This window comes from Anas acuta, chromosome 6 (genome assembly GCF_963932015.1).
Source record: "Anas acuta chromosome 6, bAnaAcu1.1, whole genome shotgun sequence".
Classification (NCBI taxonomy): Eukaryota; Metazoa; Chordata; class Aves; order Anseriformes; family Anatidae; genus Anas; species Anas acuta.
In genome coordinates this window covers 24,012,988-24,030,943 of record NC_088984.1, presented here as the reverse complement: position 1 = coordinate 24,030,943, position 17,956 = coordinate 24,012,988, and the positions used below count along the sequence as shown (strand labels likewise).

General features: G+C 35.1%; 1 protein-coding gene across 11 annotated transcripts in view; it reads left to right on the top strand.

The window, feature by feature from the left end:
* The first annotated feature begins 1,238 nt into the window (after positions 1-1,238).
* The window catches only part of TTN (titin), a 243,116-nt gene continuing 226,398 nt past the window's right edge, over positions 1,239-17,956 (top strand). For 7 of the 11 annotated variants that reach the window (XM_068685815.1, XM_068685817.1, XM_068685814.1 and 4 more), the window contains exons 1-15: positions 1,239-1,460; positions 3,563-3,666; positions 6,704-6,907; positions 7,550-7,837; positions 8,584-8,672; positions 8,762-9,006; positions 10,281-10,569; positions 10,791-10,943; positions 11,407-11,526; positions 12,526-12,663; positions 13,435-13,572; positions 14,048-14,185; positions 15,905-16,180; positions 16,290-16,415; positions 17,479-17,760. In XM_068685815.1, coding sequence (XP_068541916.1) covers positions 3,576-3,666; positions 6,704-6,907; positions 7,550-7,837; positions 8,584-8,672; positions 8,762-9,006; positions 10,281-10,569; positions 10,791-10,943; positions 11,407-11,526; positions 12,526-12,663; positions 13,435-13,572; positions 14,048-14,185; positions 15,905-16,180; positions 16,290-16,415; positions 17,479-17,760 — 2,577 coding nt within the window. In that variant the 5' untranslated portion in view covers positions 1,239-1,460; positions 3,563-3,575. The remainder of the gene's footprint in view (positions 1,461-3,562; positions 3,667-6,703; positions 6,908-7,549; positions 7,838-8,583; positions 8,673-8,761; positions 9,007-10,280; positions 10,570-10,790; positions 10,944-11,406; positions 11,527-12,525; positions 12,664-13,434; positions 13,573-14,047; positions 14,186-15,904; positions 16,181-16,289; positions 16,416-17,478; positions 17,761-17,956) is intronic. The other 4 variants (XM_068685810.1, XM_068685811.1, XM_068685812.1 and 1 more) reach the window with 4 other exon arrangements.

Genomic DNA, 17,956 nt, shown 5'->3' with positions numbered 1-17,956 from the left:
TTTGGCGTTTGGCACTACTAGAGCCTTTTGGTTGAGATGGAATTGGTACTATGAAGCTGTTGGTCTCCTTCCTCCCTTAGTGGGAGCAAACCTATTATAAGGACAGCTCTCAGGGATGTGCTCAGGGGATCATTTTCAGTGCAGATCTTGGTAACAGCACACAGCCCCTTACCAAAAAGGCTAAGCACAAGCTTGACTTTAACCACATAAATAGTCTTATGAGACAATTATGTGCTTAAAGAGTTTGCCACATATGAGTTAGAAATATTCAATTTTATAGGGAAAGAAATGGATCTTTGAATAAGACAACAATGGGAACAGGCAGATGTGGAGCTGTGGTGATAAAACTCCCAGCTACAGACAAGAATACTCTTCTAATTCTGACCACTATTTCTGAGGGAACCAATCTAACAGCACAATTAGCTGCACAGGCTGGAGAAGCTGCAGCAGTGGAAGTTTGCAACCTAATACGCTAGTCCATGAATGATTAAATCTTCAGAATGCACAAGGCCACCACAGGTCTAGAAAAAAAAATGTTAGACTTAAAATCTACTTTTTAAGCAATTACAGTAGTTATCTATGTTAAATTATGCTCACCGAGTTTATACTTCTGCACTCTGCATACTAGTGTTTAAGCTCAACTGCTTGGAATATCCAACAGAAAAAATCATAAAGGAAACAAAAAGAATCAGTAGTCAAATCTATACATCCACAAATACGATTTTACAATTTACTGCTATGGGGAAAAAACAAACATACATACATTTTAACAGTATATTCTAATAGCATATGGCCACATGTCTGAGATCAGTATACTTATTTAGTCTGGTGATTGACAGATGCATTTGGTAGCTTCTTGTACATTTTATAAGGCAAGAAAGTAAGGCTAAATCTCACTGATGACTACTGCTGACTTGCCTATGTCCTCTGCTAAAGTTCTTACTAATTTTTCCTCTTTTGCTTCTAACTTAGGAAATCTGCAATGGCTTCTAAATTATATATTATAAACCAAACTGAATTATAAACCAAAATCTTTGGAACAGATGCTGTTTCCTCAGTGAATCCCTTCTGTGCTTCTAAAATTAGTATTGTCAATCAAACCAACAGGTGGTGTATGGTTACATAGAGTGGGTCCTCTCTCACAGGATACTTTCTTTTAGGAAACCAATCAGAATTGTCACTGGTATGGTGATGTAGACCTGTCAGCAGAGCTAGGGTATATAAAGTAAAACAACCATGTTAGCACTTCTGAGCAGTCGTGCATTCCCCGCCTCGCCTCGGGTGTAGGGATTGCAAAAACAAAACTACACTGTCAAGACTGTGTAGTTTTGTTTTTATGGTTAGAGGCTCTAAAATTCTCATGCTGGGATTGTCTAAAAAACCCTTACTCTGGATAAGGACGTCGTTCAAGAAGATTTCGTTGGGCTTAGCCCACTCCTACAGGCACTTTGAGAGATCAGGTTAGTAACACATTTCTCCTAATGTAACAAATATTTTATCAGTCAATAAGCCTAATGTGGTCTATTATCTATGTTTGCTCTTATGGGGTATAGACTTCAGACTATGGACATGGAACAAATAAATTGTCTAAAAAGATTATGTTTTAAATTTCAGGGGGTAAATTTTGATAATGCTCAGTAAAAAGGTTTTTACAGTATATTGTTAAAGTTGATTTAAATTAAGGTTTGAAAAGTGCATGGAAACATCTGCTTAAATTAAAAACTCCTTTCTGGTCTGAGTGTTCAAGGTTATGCCATCAAGAGATAAACTGAGAAGCTCCAAGAATAGCTCTGATAAAATGCATATGGTATCAGCTAAGCACTGATGACTTTTTAAGGGAATCAACTGCTAAGGTATCAATTACATGGCAGCTCTGGAACACTTGTCTGTTGTCATTCATATCTGGGAAGGTTATTTCTGGAACATGACATTTCAGATGCATACTTTCAATCCTAATTGTATGAAAAGCCTTATAAGATCAGATCTTCATCACCAAAATTTGCCTAGACAATGAAATACATAAATTTTATGTGAACTCAATGACAATTATACTTAAATGATTTCTAATCTATTCTAATGTCTTCAAATTTATGTATAAGCTTTCATAATGTTTATTTATATTGTAAGCTAATTTCCATGTATTTTAGCTGAGGTTCAAAACCTACAGTTGTAACTGAAGTAGATCTCAGTTAATTACATGTGAGAGGTATTTTTTTTTCACCTTCCTTTCAGAAAACTGCTGTTGTGCTAGGACAAACTGTTGGCCATTTCTGTCTAATTTGAACACATTTTCTCCCATGAAGCTGAGAAGTTTGATAGGAGTCTGTTTTCTGTCAAGCTTGAACAAGCATCCAGATAACTAGCAGGGGCAATAAAAAGCAGGTCTAAATCCTAAAATTATATCCATTGATTTCAATGAGAGAACTTGTCATGAAGAATTTTCACCCCTTTGAAAAGCTGCATAAATGTGGCTTGTTGTGAACTTCACCTTCTCGTTAATCTTGAAGTGTGGAACTGTCACAGAATCAGGCAGAAAAGTCAAAGTAAACACCAGTAAATGTGTGGGATTAATTTGAAAAGATAATGAGGTTAATCCTTTTTAGTAAAACATGATATGCTCAGAGGAGTATTTTTTTTAATGAGAAAAATGTAACTTAGATACATGATATTATTAAGATACTAGCTAAGTTTTAAAAAACTGAAAATTTAAAACCTTGAGTTTAACGTCACTGAATAAATATATTCGTGCAAATGTAAAATACTTCTGATAGAAACTTTTTCAGTAGCAGTATGCTATTTCAAAGTAGGATCTAGTGGCATAAGAAAAGGCAAACTATTTTTCTTTCAGATTTCACATAGGTCTGCAGTTGTCCAAACCATCAGTGTCAGTGGCTACCTTATACCCTAGCTCACATTTCGAAGGTGGTTGTCTCCCCATATTCAAAATTCCACTGAGATACTCTCTAAGAAAGAACAGTTTTATCTGTATCTGTAATGCCAGTATGGTTCTGTGTAAAATGAAATTATTAATTCCTTACAGGCTGCATTTCAAAGAGAGCCTGCTGGCAACTTTTTAATTATTAAAAGCCAAAATAGATTTTAGACCTTCACATGTTAAGTTGCTGCTTACTGACCTAGTTCTCTTCCCACTGCAGAATGCAAATAATTTACACTAACAAAATATTTTCAGATCATATCAAAGAACTTTTACATAGAGATTGTTTTCTCTTTAGATAAAGGAGAATAATGGAGAAATAGAGACTAGATGACCTTCACAAGGTCACACAATGATCAGGCAGAACTTCTGCAACACATTTGTAATGCCAATTCACAGCTTTACTAAATATAAGTTTCACATCCAGCTCAGCTAAACGTGCCCTAAGATTAACTTGCTATACAACTTTTCAAAACCTGCATTTTCCCCTTTCACCAGGTCAATGTGATTTAAAACTCTTAAGTGTGAATTATTATGAGTACAGACACTCCTAATATCTAGCAAGAAGAATGTGTGCATAGTAGTAATATGACCAGTGATATCTAATTATGTTTTTGTTGCTTTCAGAGTGCCTGTAAAGATGACGACAAAAGCACCAACATTTACGCAGCCGTTACAAAGTGTTGTGGCACTGGAGGGTAGTGCCGCAACCTTTGAGGCTCATATTAGTGGTAAGGTTTTGCTTCATTCTTGCAAGATTAATTTTTATTATTATTGTGATTGATAACATTTATGCTGTGGAAGACAAATGAAAACACTTATCATAGCTCATAATCTGAATGGGTAAAGATCAGTTGAAATATGTTGAAATATGAATGCATCCCCTCAGAGGTTGTGAGGTGCTGTCAGGTTTCCACAAACATACTGTACAAAATTACAATGGTTTCCAGTCAATAGCCAATCATCCTGCCAATGAGACTGGTATTGCAAGTTCTCATGTATGTTACAGTTGTCAAAACTGGGGGAAAATAGCATAAAAAATATATATACAGAAAAATGGATACTGTTCAAATCAGGGCCATTCATATCAGTGCAGAGAGTACTCTTATTTGGGTGATAATGAGAAACCAGGGTGCAAAAGTGAGGGCAAGTGCCAGTTCTTCATTGACCTAGTGCTAAGCCTCATTTTGGTTAAGGCATGCTTCTCCTTCTGTGTCCTTAAGTTTAGTTATAGAAGCACAAAATCTAGGTTCACATGGCCAATGAAGAGAGTAGCAAACTCTAATTTGCTAGGCAGTAGAGTTTTATATTGATCATGATAGTACAATGCTGAATTAATATAATCTAAGTTGTTATCACAATTTGAAGATGCATCATCACTTTATAGGATAATTCTTTTTGCCAATCCCCACAAAATGAAAACACCTTAGCATGTGGAAAAAACAAACAAACATGCAAACCCTGAGACAACGTTACCAGATAACCAACATGGTGTTCTAAGTGTGTCTCTGACCTCAGCAATGACTAAGTAAAAAAGGCACATGTTCTTGCTGGGGAATTATACTGTCTTACAGGCATTAGCAATGTGATGATCCACATACCATAAAACACTCTTCTGAGTCTGGAACTACACAGATGCTCTGTGACAGGTGCAAACACATGATCTGTCCAAACTATAAACCACTGACATCTATGGTCCACTATGATTCATCACTTGGACCCTTTGGCCAGCACTGGTTCGCACAAGGTGTTTGAACACCTTCATTTTCTGAAGACTAAATCTGTGATATTTTTTCATGTCATTTTTTGCTGTTCGGTCCTCTATACTTCAGTTAATTGTCTCTCTTGTTGTCTGTACATTTATGTGAAAAAGTTTTATCAAATAAATCCATTGTCCATTACAAAAAATATATAAATATGCCACCAGAAACAGTTAGGATGCTAGTATTATGGCTCAATGTGTGATTTCAGCTCTTTTCATTTGTGTAATATCATGGAGTACTTAGGGAGCTTGTTTTTCCTACAGAAGATACTGTATTTTTTCTAACTGTATATACCATATTTACCATATTTTTATTTTAGTTCCAAATCTCATGTGAGGATATCTCTTATTAGCTCTTACACACTCTGTGGGATTTTGGAATACTTCTGCACAAACAGCATTTACCAAGATTGACAAATTTGACAGTGGTTTAGTTTCTAATGCATAAGAAGTGTCAGTTTTCTTTCTTTAACTAATTGCATTAATAATGGGCTACACAACTTTATTTCTGCTGCATTATTCTGTCCTTCCCCTAAGTCATGAATTATTATGAACTTGAAATTCAAACTTTTGGTTTATCTCTGATGACTCATATATAACGGGCAATGTTAAGTATTAATACAGAGCTGCCGTTTGAATGTGGAAAGCCCGGTTAATCTAGGAGTACCATGAAGAGTTTAGCAACTGCCTGAGATGCAGTTGTATAGTCTGTAAGGTGAAACTGTACTGTATTGTATCAGACTGTGCATTAAGTACCATATTGTAGAATATTGATACCTGATAAAAATACCCAGTCTTTCTCTGTGCACTCAAAAAGTACAGCACCCTCAAGCCCCATGATTCAGAAGCAGTAAATGCTGGAGCAGCTGGTGCATAATCATAGGGATAGCTCTACTAGGTGAGCAGTGGCTGAGGGGAAACGAGACAGCATGTCACTGTCAAGAAGGTCTGCAGTGCAGCAGGTGTTAGAACTGTGCCCATCCTCATGTCTTCATAGTACTGATCAAGAAGTTCTGCTTATTTGTTTGTTTTGTTTTTGCTGTTTAAAGAATTAATGAGTACTTTTCTTGACTTTCTTTGAACCAATATATTGTTGTATTACCCAATGCAAGCAATCTTTACATTCGACATATTGTTGAAAGCAGTACATATATATGTAGGTTATAGGTTGGCAATTCCCATCACTTACATCATTGTAAGGACAATTTAATAGAATTAAACTTCTTAAACAGTAAAGCTGAGACACTTCATGCTCATATTCTTCTCTTTATCAATAAATCTCAAAAAACTTAAGTCGTAGTGTAATATGGTATGTACAAAAGTAAATCCCTACTCCATATAAACCAGGCAAAAATAGCAATAATCTGAAGTTGATTGTATCTTTTAGTACCCAAGCTTTGTGGCATTGAACTCAGGTTCAGAGTTTCATAATAGCTTCTTACTTTGGATCCCTTGAATACGACACTTTGAGAAATCAAAATTGCCTCGTTTTTAAAAAATATTTCCCTTGTTTGATTTACCACACAAACCCTTGTGTTCACTAATCATGATGTCACATAAAGAAAATAAAAGTATTGGCAATATTTCAAGAAATTCACTACCTTAATTTCTAATCTCCTCTAATATTAGCTGCATTTTCTCATTCAGTGTATGTGAATTTATATTTTACATGTGTGTAAAAATGTTTTTTTACACAAGTAGAACTTTCATCAAGTAAAACTAATCATCTAGTGTGACTACAGTCCTTCCTCAACAGGATTGCCAGAAACTGCAGTCCACTCTTTATTCAAGCAGTTCCCTGAATGCAGTTGCCAGTGCCCTTATCCTAATGTTCTATGTATTTTAAAGTCTTTCCTAAAAAAGAATTTCCTTTACTATTGTGTCACTGGAGGTATAATCATAGATCTGTGCCTATGCCATTGCTGTAACTGTGTATGCATGATCAAGTATTTTGGTGGGTTTGGATGTACAGTATTTCATAGAATCTTAATCTCATTTTCTCTTAGGTTTCCCAGTTCCTGAGGTGAACTGGTATCGGGATGGCCAGGTTCTCTCTTCTGCAACTCTGCCTGGTGTGCAGATCTCGTTTAGTGATGGCCGCGCTAAACTGGTGATCCCCACCGTGACAGAAGCAAACAGTGGAAGATACACCATACAAGCCACCAATGGATCTGGGCAAGCCACTAGTACTGCTGAGCTACTTGTAACAGGTATCAGGCAGCTAAAAAAAAAGATGTTTGTCTCTGCTAGTAATGTGAGAAAGGGAGCAATAGCAGAAGTGTCACAGATGATGAAAAAGGTTGGATAATCAGCAAAGAAATAAAGATTTTTTTCCTCAAGCAGCCTAGACTTCAGCATATATCCTCAACAAAAATTTATAATAGCATCCTTCACATGTTGACCGTATAATCTTCATTTTGTAAACTCTTAATCAGAATAACAAACATCTGTCCTACCCTACTCATCTGACCTGTCATATTGGTTACATTCAAACCAGTCATAGAAGAAGGATGAAGTTCTGCAGAATGGAGCCCTCAATGATATTTAGAAGAGTAACTCACTTACAGAGTCAGACACCCTCTGTGGTTATAATCAATGTACTTCTAATTCTGCAAACATTTCTAATCATGGGCATAATCAGAAATGACAGAAATGTAAAACATATGGAAAAAAGGGTGCTTGTGCTTTGGAAAATCAACTTCTAATGTTTTGAATATTTGAGAAGGTCTCTGTCAGTACCACATGAAGGAGAAATAGACCGTGTGCGCGTATAGTAAAGTAAATACCTAGCCCTTATAATTCTTTTAAATTTAAACTATTATTTTCTACTTATTTCTTCAATAAAACTGCAGCTGCAACAGCACCACCAAACTTCTCACAACGACTACAGAGCATGACTGCAAGGCAGGGAAGTCAAGTCCGTCTTGACGTGAGAGTGACTGGAATCCCTACACCTGTGGTGAAGTTTTATCGGGATGGAGTAGAAATTCAAAGCTCCCCCGATTTTCAAATTTTACAAGAAGGAGACCTTTACAGCCTAATAATTGCAGAAGCATATCCTGAAGACTCCGGTACCTATTCAGTAAATGCCACAAATAATGTGGGACGTGCTACTTCAACAGCTGAGTTGCTGATTCAAGGTAATTAAACTGAGATTACAAGCCATAAAAATAAGAGTATTTGTTGTTTTAATGGTACAATATGCACCACTACATCAAAGTTAATTTATAACTTCTTTCTCAAGAGTTACTAATTTCTAATAAAAAAGCATTCTCTGGTGAAATTTGCCAAAGGTTGCTGTCTGAGAATTTAAAAGGATCCTTTATCCAACGTAGGTCTTCTATAATCTGAGGGATATAGACAGTAGAGAGAATCAAGTGTAGAATAGTTTCTGTTGTTCTTGCTTTCTTCAGCATATTTATCAAGGTTATATTTTTAATCTGGCTTTGGTAAAATAGACATATTACCCTACATAACTGTACATGGTCTTGTAAGTAAGCTAGGTAAAATTGACAAATGTTCTTAGAGGAGAATTATAACACTGAATCATTCTACCCAGAGAAGCCTCTCTTGGATTTCATCTTTGTTAGACTTCCAAATTGCCTGTGTAGTCATTTGGGGTCCAGAACTGATTCTGAAGAATCTGCAATAAATGTATTTTCATTTATGTATGTTCTAATGATATAGTAATGCAGAAAGACAAATATTTTGACTCTTATCACAATTATCATTATATGGCTATTGCAGGAAAAACAGATGACTGCTTTATTCTTTCTCCATTGTTTATATACATTTTTATATAAGTTAAACTGACCGTTCATTTATTTTTGCAAATATTTATTGTTGCCATATGCAATTCTCCTGACCATATTTTCTCTTCCAAAAGGTGAGGAAGAAGCCGTTCCTGCTAAAAAGACAAAGACAATCGTTTCGACTGCTCAGATTTCACAAACAAGACAAGCCAGAATTGAAAAGGTATACTTTTTAAAAACAAAGGAGGTAAAGCTTAAATATGAATGATTATGTCTGCAGTATCTCAGACTTTTTTCTTGGTTTCATTGCAGAAGATTGAAACCCACTTTGATGCCAGATCACTTACAAGTGTTGAAATGGTCATAGAAGGTGCAACAGCCCAACAGCTCCCACACAAAGCACCTCCACGAATGCCTCCCAGACCTACATCAAAATCACCAACCCCACCAATAATTGCTGCAAAAGCTCAAATGGCACGACAGCAATCACCGTCACCTGTAAGACAATCACCGTCACCTGTAAGACATGTCAGAGCACCAACACCCTCACCAGTAAGGTAAACCTCATTAATCTTTCAAATAATATTAGGTTTTGAATCAGTTCTACCTATAGCAGAAATGCAGATTGAGAGAAATGAAAATGCACTGACTTAATATCAACTATGAGTTTATTCTGACTGTGAGATATAAAATGCTGTATTTGACACTGCTACAAAAGAAGTATGTACCTCCCTTCTGTAAATTTTCAGTCACATATGGAAGAAGAAATTTGTTTAGAGAATAAATCCCTTTTGACTATTTTACATACAACTGAAGTAGCGCACACAGCTCCAGGCTCATGATGAAAGAAGAAAACGGTCAGTTGTCCCTTGATGATTATTTTATACAAACAGAGAAAAGAGCAATAACACTGAGTGGCAAACAGAATGGAAGAATATACTTAAAATGTTATATGTACGTGCTCATAATGACTGCAGAAATCATGTTTAGAATGTAGGCAGGGTGAATGTGGTTATGGAAAATGAAATCTAGCTCTGCTGTATAAAGGGTCTTGAGGAGGAAGGTGAGTGATTTGAAGAGCAGGACCTGTGATCTGGGAGACCTGGGTAGGTCTATGCTGAGAGACAGGTAAAGAGATAATTGTTTCAGAAGTCCTGTAGTCCCAGCATCCCAAAGCAATATCTCCAAGCTCAGCAGAACCCCATCTAAATTGCCAATACTAGATGTGCTGATGAATTTTGCCCCAGCGAGAATAACTTGCAAGTACAGACAAAAATGAATTGATGCTAACAAGGACTAAAACGCTAGGTGAAAGAATAACTCAATAGTGCCATCTAGAGTGCATGTGTAACTAGAAGTCCCGTTCTGCTATGCTAGTCAAACCACTCGTAGACCAACATTACATTCGAAAATGAATCTAAAAGTTAATGTGATGCTGCTGCCCCCTACTGCTGTAATAGTGCAACATTAATGAACGTTATTTGGGAAATGAGACATACATGTATCTCCAAAAAAATGTAAGCTAGACAGCCTGTGAAAGCATTTTGTAAAGGCCTTTTATATCATTCCTATTAGGAAAACAAAGACAGAGGACATAGAGACTAATTATATATTTAGATATTTAAATATATATGCTTGTGCAAAATGCACTTTGACATTTGCCCTTAATTCAACTTGGAAATCTAAGCTACTGAAATGATGTGTTACAGTGATGAGTAGGAAAAGAATACACATTAAGTATAATTTTAAAAATAGATGTATGTAATTTTCAAGTGTAACACCCCAAAAGCTTAATTTATTACACTACATTAATACTACATCTTGTCATTAGGTCCGTTTCTCCTGCTGGAAGAATCTCCACCTCTCCTATTAGACCAGTGAAATCTCCATCTCCAATCCGTAAAACACAGGTAGTGACAACAGCTGGGGCTGAAGTCCTTCCTCCTTGGAAGCAGGAAGGATACAGTGCAACTACTGAAGCCCAGGTGAAGGAAACCAGATTATCTACAAGTGCTACCCAAATAAGAACAGAAGAAAGATGGGAGGGGAGATATGGGGTCCAAGAACAAGTTACCTTTAGTGGTGCCACCGCTGGTGAGGTTGCAACTGGTGCTAAAGAGGTAAAGTCTATTTTTGGAAAGAACATTGTTTTTGCTCTGTGTGTGGACTCACTACTGCTGAATCTGAGAGGCTGTGCATAAAGACTTGGGTGTAACTGCTGTTGAGAGATTCCTGCTGCAAATCTTTGTTTAATTGCAAAGTTCTTTCTATGTATTTGTCTTGTGCTTCTTTTGAGTGTATGCAAAACATGAAGAAATGTCTTTTGATGTGACTAATTTAGGTAAGAAAGGACAGTGAAAAAACAGCAGCTGTTGCTACAGTTGTTGCTGCTGTGGATCAAGCCATGGTGAGAGAGCCAGCTCCAAGTGTTGTAGAACAAACTGCTAAAAGGACAGCAGCGACTGCAGTACATGTTCAGGCTGTTCAGGAGCAGGTAGAAGTAGAGCACAGACATTTGATGATTTCCCCTTTATCCCTTCATCCAACATGCAAACAAAGCATGCGAAGAATTAACAAGCCATTACCATAAAAGCATGCATACTCATATAGAGCATCTGGACTGTAAAGGAATGCTTATGGATCACTTATTCCATCACTTCCCTTCATAGCAGGATTGAACTAATTATTCTTAAACTTTTTCTAAGTTTAAGAATGCCTTCTATGAAAGTGATCCAGTATTTTCCCTTATCAGTTATTTTCTAACATTTTTCATACCCTGATGAAGTCTTTCCTCTAATGTCTTATTTATACTTTCCCCACTAGAAATAAAATAATTCTCCCTTAGTATTTTCCCTTCACTTGCATTCCTATCTTCTTTTTCCTTCTTTTCATGATCAATTTGTTAAAATTAATTTTAAGGCTTTGGTTTTTTGTTTGTCTGTTACTACAAAAATCAGATGAGAAAGGAGGCAACGGTAGTACTTACCAGTGATAGAGCTACAAAACAAACAGTAATATCAAGATCTAGAGAAGGAATTGTTACTTCACAAGAACAAAGGCACATCTCTCATGAAAAGGTGAATACAGATGTTATCCACAATTCTTATACCCTATCTTATTTGAAAAAATCAAATCTGAAGAAGACAAGCCTATGAACAATGAAAATGACATCCAGTGAAATTATTTTCTCCTTTGATATTTTTCCATTCTTCTAGTTTACATTGCTATCGTTCTCTTGCCCCTCCTTGGTGATGCCTTTCTTTTTTTTTTTTCTTTTCTAAATTTTATTTCCACAGTTAATATTTAAGAATGTGATATATAACTTTCTGAAAATTTAACTTAGAAAAAAAAGCTATTGTTTATGTTAAATTTTCATATGTTTCTGTTTCTAAGCTTGTAGCCTGCTTTGTTTATTGGCAGCACAAAGGGTCAAAATAAAGAGGAAAAACTCATTCTGCATTGAAATCTGTTTTGACAATATTAGCAAGTGATTTGGGATTCAGGTTATTTTAGCATGTGTTTTATAAGATAAATTGATTTGATGGAATAGCAGCTTTTGCAGAGAAATGTTACATTTGCATTCTGAAATGCTGAAATGTGAGGAAGGAACTGTAATCCATGAGTACTGAAACAAAAACCCACCTGGACAGAAAATTACATGCTTGTGTTCAGGTTACATCTGGACTTCTTTGCAAAATGAAACTTACCTAAAACTTACTTTAAATATCCTACACTTTTTAAAGTGACTATGATGCAGAACAGTTTTTCTCTGATCCACTTTCTTTTATTACTGCTTTCAGTAGCAAAACAAGCATTTTTTCAATGTTTTATGATTTTTATGTTAAATGCATATATGTTTTATAAAAAGGTTGTTTATGTTGTTGGCATTGTTTCCAGACTAGATGATTTTGAAATCCAGATTTGGACATTTTTCCTGTCTTTTTTTTTTTTTTTTTTTTTGTGCTTGTTTGTTTGTTTGTTTTTTCTTTTGTATCCTTTTCCACTTTTACAGAAAATCACATACCTTATATTTTGAACAATATATAATTTTGAATTCCATATTTGTAAACATCCAGGTAAGAAAAGAACCAGAGAAAACTCCATTGCCCACAGTAATAATTGCCACAGACAAAGCCAAAGAACAAGAAAGAATATCAAGAGCTAGAGAAGAAGTATCTTCCAGACATGAGCAAGTGCACATTGCTCATGAAAAGGTGAGTAAAGATGTTATAGATTTTTATACTCTAACAAGTTTATAATACATCATTCCTCATCAGATGTCCCCTGCTTCTTTATGAAGAGGAAATTACAAAGTGAAAACTTATAAAACAACCTATCCAGTATTGCTGCTGCAGATCTACTGAATTCATATCAGCTCTGTCTACAGAGGAAGAATGTAGCTGTAGGTCCTGTGAGGATTATAGCTTTTATTGCCAATTTCATTTGATGATTAATGACCTTTGCTTTTCGTCTGAAGGCAGATTTATGAAGATAATTGTAAAGGTCATCCTATCATGATAGGATAATCCTTATTTATATGTGCAGATTGATTTAATGAAGTTCATATTTGTGTGAGGACTGAATGCACCTGCTAGATCATATTCTGGAACTATTGTTCATTGAAGTAACCAATGAAATAGTTCCATCTACTGATGGAAATAAATTAAGTCAATAATACTCATTTTTATTCAAACTTTTTCTGCAAAACATAGCAATAATATAGTACAATTGACTAAGAAGTGGGAAGATTCTTCTGTAATTCACACACAGATTAATGCAATATATTAATGGTTTTGAATAGAGTTGGTTCAGCTAGCATGTAAGATAGGCTACAACTGGGACTGTACAAAGGAATTATTCCATTTCAGCAGTAATGTTTTCTTATTGATATACATTCTGAAATCTTGTCCCAATTTCATGAAAAACTGTAATTTTGATGACAGACATTATTGATTACTATTATTTTTCTTTACCATAAAAACTAGATAAGAAAGGAAGATGTGAAACCTTCTGTACCTAAGGTAGTAATTACCACTGATAAACCTAAAACACCGGCCATAATATCGAAAAGTAAAGAAGGAATTGCTACCAAACAAGAACAAGTGAGCATAACCCATGAAAAGGTGAATAGCACTATAAAAACCTTATTTGTTTTGTTATCCTCTAGTCTTTGCAAATAGTTTCTTTCCCTGAACAAATACTAACTATACATTTACATCTCATTTTTTTCTAAGATTTATTCCACTTACAAACTTTTGGGATTGCCGTTAATTAGATTATATAATTCCACCTCCCATGCTCTCCTAAATGTCTTCATTAATAGGATGCCCATAATTATTTTTGACTGACTTGTGGAATGGACTGACTGACTCCTGAATTTTAACTTCTTTTTTTTTTTTTTTTTAAATCATGACTTTTACTTAAATAGGTGTCAGGGAGTAACAATACTTATCAGTATACATTTAATACAGAGCTATCTGCACTGCACAAGGTTATAACCCCTTAATTCACCTTCCCTGTTCCCATACCAAAAATGTTTTCCATTGTTCAAGTATCTTCCAAGATAACTGAAACTTTTATTTCTGCTGTAATAATTAGATTAAAAAGGAAGCTAAGAAAACTACTGTAGTTCCGAAAATAATTGCCACTGATAAAACCAGTGCACCAGTCACAGTGTCCAGAACTAGAGAAGAAATTACAGCCAAGAAAGAACAAATTCATCTAGCTTATGATCAGGTGAATACAGCTGTTGCAGATGTGAAATGCGCTGTTACAACTTGTCTTATCTGCAAAACTCACCTTTTAAGATCTACTTGAGTACAATAGAATGTATTTAAATTAATTCTTGTTAATATACCTGTTAAGTGGGTTGATGTCAAGTAATAGAACCAGTGTGATTAAATAAGTTTCTAGTGATACCAAGATTGATGCCTCACCTACATTATTCAGGTGAGGCATCATTCATGACTACATTCAGATATCTCTGTGAAAGCTTACTGACTACCAAAGTCTTTCAAGTAGTGTTTACTTGTCCAAATTTCTGACTCAGCAATCTTTTTTTCTACAAGCAGATTCCTTGCAAATTTATGGTTGTCAGATGAAACAACTTATCTATATTAAGGCTGGGATTATGTTGTTCTTTGTACAATGAAAACTTTAACATCAATTCAGTTCTGTTCAGTTGATTATTTCTGACAGTAAGACACTTGTTGACACTGTTTTATTCCAGTAGGATTACCATAGTAGAAAAGCTTTGCTATTGTAGTATAGCTAGGAACTCTTATCTATGGCAGAACACTACAGCTGCAAATAGCTTTTACTTAAAGTCTATCTACTTTGTTAGAAACAGTATGGAACATTCATGCAGTATTGTTATAAAATACAATTTAAAGATCATGGCATTTGAAAATGGCTAAAAGGAATCAGAATGCAAAGAGATCACAACTAATTGGTAGAAGATGTTTATACCAGCTTAAATTTGGTCCTCAATTCACAACAATTTTGAAATTGGCAGCAAACTGAACTGAGGTCTCTGTTACCTTAACACAAATTAAATAATTAAACAACATGTTTGTAAACAATCATATTTTGGCCTTGTTTAAGTCAATTTATTTTAATGCAATAATAATTTTGAAATCAACATTAGATTATAAATTAGTTTTGGAGGGGTTTTTTTGTCACCCAAAAGGCATATGTTTCATATGCTGTGTTGCTGCAGAGGACATCTGGATCAGTTACAGCAATAATACAGTAGGACCAATCATCTTAATATCTACTGTTCAATGACTGGACAGAAGTTTGGACCCTGATAACATTGAAGCTGACGTTATCCATCGGTTATTAGAAAAAAAAAAGGTCCCGATAAAAATACATTATTTCCAATTTCTCAGAAAGCATAGATTTCATTCTTTAGTAAAGTATTTTAAAATAGATTAGCATCTGAATTTACATATATGCTTGCAGTAGCTATTTCTATGGATATATTCCTTTGTAAATACATTTGCATCAGATGCCAGACATTTCACACATTTTTAGTAGCATCTAACAGTAGTATGGTGTTGATGAGCATACTGACTTGAAAATTGTGTATACAATTATATAGCTGTTGTACTCACAGACAAGTAGTCATAAATTTGACTAAAGTATTAAAAATGCAATTGCATAGAAATATTGATATGCATAAAGCATTCAAGCATAGTTATGTTCTAAATTTCTGTAGACAGAGCTTGGAAAAAAATATGTCTATATTTGAATCTACTGATTCTGAAGTGTATGGGTGAACATATTTGATGTTTGTTATTACTTTTGCACATCTATGTATGGAATGCACTATCTCTGTTTTGAATATACTTTACTGAGCAGTGTGTGCCCAGTAAAATACAAGTATTTGCCAAATATGCTAGCTGTTAGTATAATGATGAGTATCTGTATAAATTCTGTCCGTGTTATTTGTAGATTGAAGCTGGAAAAAGGGCTGAAGCTGTAGCTACAGTTGTTGCAGCTGTTGATCAGGCACGTGTTAGATCACCCTGGGAACCAGAGCAAGCAGATGAAGCTTATGTCAAGCAGAAAGGTTTGGAATACAGCTATAAAGAGCATGCTGTAAGAGAACATGTTTCTGAGGTGCCAGCAGAACATCATGTTGTCACTAAAGAAGTTAAAACTGTCTATGTTCCTCCTGAGAAACATATTTCAGCTGCTGAAAAGAAGGAAGTTCATGTATCAACAGAGGTTAGATTCTTTTTATGTTGTATTCTTTTCCAAAAACTATGTCCTGATTAAATCTGTTTCAGTTTGGAGAACAGCAACACATTCTCAACATTTTCTTTTCTTCATGTAGATTAAAAGAGACACAGAAACCAAGATAGAGAAAACAATTCATATAGAACACCCGCGACCCCGCACAGCAAGTCCTCACTTCACAGTCTCCAAAATTGCTGTTCCGAAACCAGATCATACATATGAGGTAAGAAGTGAAAACAGGAGAACAGCATGCTCGTTTATAATAACCACTAGCCACCCATTTTGTTCTTCCTCCAAGTCCAGTATGGTACTTTCTCAAGAAGGGTTGTATGTTCTCTACAGTTGTTTTTGTCATCTTCTTTGACTAATAAAGAGTAATGCTGTAAACAAACACACAAACCGCTAAAATGCGATGTGTAACTATTACTGGTTTAAACAAGATTATAGCATATTTAAGGATTCTGCCTCAATATTTTGCCTTGCAGTGAAACCGTAAACACTTTTCATACAACTTACATTTTTTAGAGCAGAAATATACCTTTTCAAGATTACTATTTGCATCACTTCACTAGCACATTGATAACAGTGCTTTCTTCTTTACAGATTACCATGTTCTAAGCTATTTAAAAAAAAAAAAACAGACTGCATTATACGACACTGTTTTTAGTGTTGTGTTTTCCATTCTTCTGACTCCTTCACATAATATTAAAAGTTCACAATTAATTCTCTCATTCAAACAAACCTTTTCTCCTCATCTTGACTTTGAGAATGAGCTTTTTTTTTCTCAAACATAATTAAAGACTAGAAACTTAATAAATACTTATCTATAGATTTATGCGTGTTTTCCAAATTCATTACACCTGCAATAACATTCAAAAATCTCTTTGAATGCATGCCATTTATATAATTAGAGGTATAGTTGGATGTAGAATCTATCAAACTGATAAAATGAAAAGCTAAGGCCTAAAGTGAATAAATCTAGGGGACTTTTTACAAGTTTCACTTAAGAGTTTCTTGACTGTTCAAAGATCAAATTCTAAAGTAAAAACTGAGAAAATATTTGAATATTAGCCAAATAGTAATAGTAATGCAGGCATTTTACATCTCCATTACTCTACTGCTGCAATCCAAACCTTCAAGTTGTTTCTATAGATATAGCTTTTGCAGCATCGACAAAGTAACAAGGGGAGCAACCATTACATATACAACCTGCTGAAGAAATACACTATGCTTTCGCTGGAAATAAGAAAACTACTAACTGCAACCCTTTTTCTTCTATTCTGTAGGTTTCAATAGCAGGGTCTGCCATGGCTACTCTGGAAAAAGAGCTATCAGCTACTTCTGCTGTGCAAAAGATCACCAAGCCTGTGAAACCACCTCAGCTAAAGCCACATGAAGTCAGGATGAAAGTAGAGCCAGTTGCTCCTCCACAGTTCCCCTTTGCAGAGGCTGCTGAGGCCTATAAGAGTCATTATGATGTTGAGACTAAAAAAGAGACAGGTGTAAGCATTAAAGGTGAAGCAGCACGGGAAGATCACTTGGTGTTGCGGAAAGAAGGAGAAGCAAAGGTATGTCATTAAGCAAATTTTAATCACTCTGACTTAAATCTTTAAAAATGAAGTATTGCTTATTTTCTATTTCCTCCTTGCAGTTTTCTCACTTTTACAAGATTTGACTGACTTTTATTCCTTTGCTGTTTAGCTCAAAATCTTCTAAAGACCTAATATTTACCTTTCTAATTTATTTTCTTACCTAATTCTGCTG